The following is a 5,715-nucleotide window of genomic DNA, read 5'->3' as shown; positions in this document are numbered from 1 at the left end:
AACAGACAAGCTACTGTAGCTTAAACTGCCGAAAAAGTTATGCTGGTTCTGACAGAAAGGGGTCAGACCACACAGAGCATCACAGTTTGTTGCGTATAGGGCTGCATAACATTATGACCACCAGTGTGCCCAGTTGCTCAGAATGTTACAGCTGATAGGTGTATGTAACCACTGATCAAAACAACCCTAACCCTAACCTGGTGCCATTTTCAGCTCTCTAATTCAGCAACATGTAAATTCTCTAATCTGAACCCCTTATTGGGTCACTACAGTATGTTACTACGTGATCAGAGGGCTTAATCCACCATATCCACTCACTCTGCAGTCTAAGAGTGAAAATATGGTGAAGAAATGGTTTAAGGCTAAGAGAACAAGCATCTTTTTTTAAACACACACACACACACACACACTTACTTCATGTCAAACTCTATGAGGTTTGTATCCACAGGGGCATCAGCCTCTGGAGCAGCTAGAGACAAGAACCAGTTGAGTAATTAAATTACACTCTAATCCTCCCAGGTCACACAGTCTCACTGTTAACTGTTATGAGGTATGAGTGTGTGTGTGTGTCCTACTTGACTGGGGTTGGGTGCTGGGTTGGTCTGCAGGTTTTGGATGCATCAGGACAAAAGGAAGTTCCACTGCTACATCCCTACACAGACACACACACACACACACACACACACACACACAGACAAATGCATCATACACAATCAACTATCTGAACATCCTTATTACCACCATATTAAAACTCCAACTTCCCTGGTTTACAGCTGTTTGTTGTCTCTTTTAAAAGTTATGTTAGATGAAATAAATATAAGAGCCCTCCACTGATTTAGCATCCATCTGTGACAATGTCAGACTCACAATGGACAGTTTATATTACATCTATATTGTCGACCAAGAACACCCTTTTCAAGCATTTTTGAGCATCATCCCACATCCAAATGCAATTGTCGCACCGAGGAGGTAACTCAAATAAGTTTCAAGATTTATTTTCGTTTTTTGATCTTTACATAGAAGCACAGTAAATCCTTTGTTAATTTCCAAAAACCACTGCTGTGGAAGGCTTGAGGGTGTTCACTTACCCTCCAAGAGACACCACCAGTTTGACTTTGACTCTGTAGGAAACCAGGATGCCCATCATCTCTTTGTTGGTCCCTTCTTTTACTCTGCAACACACAAAACACAAATATATGAGAGAAACAATAACATGTTCTTCAGTATACGTATCCATGAGTTTGTGTGCTTGTTTGCATAAAAAGTGAATCCTTCTCTGTCATAATGCATGTGTATATCTCTGTGTGTACATGGTGCTGGAGGCCAGATTGGTGTCTTCATGCTTTAGCTGTCCATCCAGGGCCAGGCCTCTCTTTTCCCTGTTGGTACCTAGCATGGGGGTCAGAGTGTAGACGTGGCAAGAAGTGGAGCTGGGGGAAACCTGGTCACTGAGGTTGGTTGTGAGGGTAAGGTCAGAGAGAGAGGAGAAAAATGGGACAGAATGATTCATTAGTTATTTCTCTTGTTACATACTGAAAGCTTGCAATAAGTTATAAAAACAAAATGAGAATGACCATGAAAGTTTATTCTTGACTGCAAAAGACTACACTTAGCAGTGTTTGTGAAATATGTGTGAAATATACATACATCAAGACGGGCTGCTCTTTCGGACTCTCGCTTGAGATTTAAAGGTTGTTTTTTTTCTGTAATGGCGGATGCTGGCGCACCTTGGCTGCCGCTCCGTCTCCGTCTCTGACAATAGTCTATGATAAAGTTTTTGTCTCTTGATTTACGCCTCACCACAAACAAATTCACTGCTATCTACCTGCTTCTTACCTGTGAAGTCCCCCCACCGTCCTGCTAGCTCCAGGATTCCCGGGACTTACTCTTGGTATTCTTGCTAGCCTCGTCACCCTGCCATTCCTGCGGTGTTTCCCTGCCATCTCCTTTGCCAGCTCAAGCCCACCTGCCCGTCCTCCCAGGATCTTTTCGTCCCGGTGTGGTCGGTTTTACCGGGCTTTGGCTTTGGCTTCCTCCGCTGGCCACCACCGCATCAGGCTGACAACCTCCTCTCCTCACCTGGACCGCCAGGCTAGCCGGCCGGTGTCTCGGTTTAACTGGTGCCTGGTACGCACATGTCGAAGTTGGCAGAGATACTGAACCCCAAATTGTTTCCGATGCCTGCATCGGTCGTGTGTGAATGTGTATGATGTGTTGTTCTGTTCGATGGCTTTGCCATCACTGTGTGAATGTGTGTCGAAGGTGATGTGGAATGAAGACTAGAAAGGCACTATACAAAGTACAGGTCCTTCTTACCATTTACCATTCCCCGCACCCCCAACTACAGACTTATAAACTTATATCACTTTGAAAATGTCTGTAGTTATTTGAAATGTGCATGGCAGATACGAGTACAGTCAGTGAGTAAAATGTGTTAAAACCTGCAAGAATCCCAATTCAGCCGATCAGAGCCGGAAAGAAAGTTGCTTGGGCTTGAGGCTTGAAGATAGCTGAATTGTTGAGTCTCAATCCCAGGGTCCAAAAGCATCTGTATTTGGGATGCCTCGGAATGAGGAGGTGGTAACAATTAAACTATATAAGACTACCTTCCTTAGCTCCGGCTGGAGGTTGAATTCTTGCAAACGCGCATTGGGAGTGCGTCAGGCCAGATTACCGAGATCACAAGATCATTCTGTGCTCATTGTGACTGACTGTAGGGCTGAGTGCACACGTGAAGGCGTTTCAGGCATAGAAGAAACACTGATTTTATTAAAAGTTCCCTGACTGCATCTAAATCGGCAACAAAAGTTCAGATTAAAATCATGTTCTATGATGTATGGATTCATGCATTTCAGTCTGGGCAAAATGTTTGTGCCACCTAGACAAGTGAAGCTAAATTGTCAAGCGCAGTTGCTCTTGATCTGAATGTGCTGATCACCAACCACTGGGTTGCTGCACCAGAGCGGAGTGCGAGGGTGGAACATCTGATGCTCCAGAATGAGTTTCTAAGCAAAGTTTGCTGCAGCATGCCTTGTTTACAGCGGTAGCGGAGCATAATTAGCAGCTAGTGAATGAACACCATCATAAGGTTCAACGCAAGGACAGCGATCATATCACTATTCTGTGGGAAACATGCAGCGGTGTAGGTCGTCGCGGCACGCGTAGTAGCTTTCATTTGAGCCAGTTGCGAGCAGGAGTAGGAGAGAGATAGGAAACAGTGCGGCGAGAGGAGAAGGGTTATGACATTGCTAACAATCCAGTGAAAGCTGAAGTTTTGCCAGTCATGTGATGTGCGCCATAAACCATAACCATAAAACATGGTTCCCACATATCGAGATTCAATTCAATGTCAATTTATTTGTATTAGCGCCCAATTCATAACAGAAGTGTATCTCAGGATCATTTTCAAATAGAGGCAGGTCTAGACGAACTCCTTTTAACATTTACAGAGAACCACAGTACTCACCATGAGCAAGACCTTGGCAAGCACAGGGCAAGGAAAAACTTGCCTGTTAACAGGCGAAACGGTAGGAGCAGACCCTTCGGCTCTAGGTGGCGTGGTCGTCGTGTCTCGACCAGTGGAGGAGAGGACAGACAAGCAGGACAGGACAGAGAGACAGACAGACTGCATTAGCAACAACGAGTATTGGTTGAATGCAATCCAGCAGGGACCATGCAGGAGCTCCACCAGGGATCGAAAAGAACCTGCAACGACAGATAAAGCACAGAGAACTCCGGGGAAGAAGTGAAAGTTGAGTAACAGGCATTAATGGGACTGAGATGAGGCAGAAAGCGGAGAGAGAGGAAGAGAGGAGAACAGTTCGACGCATGGGAAACTCCCCCGGATGAGCTAGGGGCCCTATAGCAGGCATAAACTAAGAGATGGTTCATGGACTCAGCCTCGATCCAGCCCGGTACTACTATAACTTTATCAAAGAGAACTTCGCTTAAGCCTACTCTTTACAGGTGTCTGCAGAAAATCTTTGAAAGATGTATTTTCCAGCCATTGGAAAAACCTTGGCAAGTGATTTAAAAATCCTGAGAAAGGTAGATCTATGTGTCGTGAAATGTTTATTGTAGTTTTACCCTAGCCCCTTAAGCTGAGGCTACTTTTTCTAAATTATATCAGTTTTGTGTTAGAAGTGCTATCCTGAATTGTAAGAAATCTCTTCTGGATAATATCCTGGAAAGCTTCTTAAATAGAGTGGATAAAAGTCTGAACTCCATCATTTTGCATCCTACTGATTTCTTCACAGTTGGTTCTCCTTGAAGTATTAAGAGGAGGGTTTGTTGTTCATTTCCAAGGTGCAAAATTATACTTTCTGTCCATCTGGCGCAAGATGGTTAGTGTGAATAATTCGATGTTGTGCTGTTTTTTTTTCCATATGTTGCCAGCATTTGTCCTGATAGTTGTACTCATTTAGAATGCGGCGCTAAATGGGGTCCAAGTAGACGATATAAAACTGCAAGTAACCATAGAACATAGATTTCTCCCTCATGTGTATTTTCAATCACTAACTGCTGCTGAGAGAGAGTATTTTTAGTGTCAGGTCAGTTTTTAGATACCTCTGTGCTTGTTCTGCTCTCTGCCCCCCCTCTCAGGTCTCGTACATTTCTGTAGTTGAGCTCTGACCATCTGTAACTCCCTCCTTCACCCTCGCGGGACTCCTCCATCGCCCTCCCCTTCGCACCCCCTCACCCTGAAGAACTAGCCCCCACCGGCCCAGTTCTGCCCTCCTCCAGGAACTACCCCTGCACTTCACTCTCCCAACCTTGCCTAGGAGGTCCCGCCCCTGGTTCCTCTTTTCCTACCGCACTCCCTTGTCCCTGGGCCCCACGATCCTGCCTGGTTCTCTAGAGAACACTTCGCCTGGGTTGGCCGGGACTGCAGGCCGCAAGCCCCCATCCCCAGGAGACATGTCGCTCACCCGGGGCATGCACACCATCGAGCAGGACCCCACTGGTCTGCGGCCCCGCAGAGGGCAGGGGAGGACCTTGTTTGTGCCTGACGGACCCAGGTAGAGCAGGAGGATGTGAAGTCTCTCGCCAGCTACTCCGATGGACAGTTGGTGGTCAGTCGTTCGCTCGCAGGGGATGCTCAACTTCCGAGAACCCAGGGCAAGACGAGACGGCAGTGGCAGAACTGCTCAAACCATGGCCTCTGTCCACCAGGAAGCGCTCGGGTCTCGGGCTCGCGAGGAGGAGCAGAATCTGGTCACCATGGTTCCCACCACAGCAGGCAACAACCCCACAGATAGGACGGTTGCGGGTCTCGCTCGCCCACGATCCTGCAGCTCCTCCGCCCCTTCTACTACCTCCACCGGCCCGTATCAACTCCTTCCCTCCTTCCGGCCCCTCTGTGGTCCTGCCCCTTTGCCACCTTTGAACGTGCCAACGCAACCTTACAGCCCCTCCTCGGGGTGGTCTGGGGACTCGTTTTGTCTGGCAAGGACCCAGCTCCAGCAGATGGCGGTGAGATGCAGCCTGCCACGCCAGGCCAGCCGCCATTGGTCTACCGCTCCAGATCACCAGCTGCAGAGGAACCAGCTGAGCCAGCAGGACGGCACCTCCACCAGCACCAACCACCACCTGGCTTAAGCAAGCGAAGACCCAGCGTCATCCAACATCAACAGCAGACGGACGAGCGGGGAGGACAGAGAGAGGAGCATTGGAAAATGATGAGGAGCTTGAGAGGAGGAAGGAAGGGATTTTGGG

General features: G+C 47.6%; 1 protein-coding gene across 1 annotated transcript; it reads right to left on the bottom strand.

Annotated features, from left to right (window-relative positions):
* Window positions 1-6: 6 nt before the first annotated feature.
* On the bottom strand, window positions 7-2,117 carry LOC118337803 (beta-arrestin-2-like). The gene is made up of 5 exons (XM_035674911.1): window positions 1,837-2,117; window positions 1,311-1,448; window positions 1,089-1,172; window positions 576-652; window positions 7-469 (listed from the first exon to the last, which is right to left on the bottom strand). The coding sequence occupies exons 1-5, from the start codon at window positions 1,941-1,943 to the stop codon at window positions 411-413; spliced, it is 465 nt and encodes a 154-aa protein (XP_035530804.1). The 5' UTR covers window positions 1,944-2,117; the 3' UTR covers window positions 7-410.
* Window positions 2,118-5,715: the final 3,598 nt, after the last annotated feature.

The sequence above is a fragment of the Morone saxatilis genome, unplaced genomic scaffold (assembly GCF_004916995.1).
Source record: "Morone saxatilis isolate NCDOM2014 unplaced genomic scaffold, NCSU_SB_2.0 Contig4, whole genome shotgun sequence".
Lineage (NCBI taxonomy): Eukaryota > Metazoa > Chordata > Actinopteri > Moronidae > Morone > Morone saxatilis.
This window is presented reverse-complemented; position numbering and strand designations above follow the sequence as displayed.

What these genes read in the sequence shown, in the direction of transcription:
- LOC118337803 (XM_035674911.1), bottom strand. Translation starts at nt 1,943, where the DNA reads ATGGCAGGGAAACACCGCAGGAATGGCAGGGTGACGAGGCTAGCAAGA. An exon ending in AATCTGGCCTCCAGCACCAT is followed by an intron (nt 1,173 to 1,310) that starts GTACACACAGAG and finishes TGTGTGTTGCAG; the next exon opens with AGTAAAAGAAGGGACCAACA. An exon ending in CTGGTGGTGTCTCTTGGAGG is followed by an intron (nt 653 to 1,088) that starts GTAAGTGAACAC and finishes GTGTCTGTGTAG; the next exon opens with GGATGTAGCAGTGGAACTTC.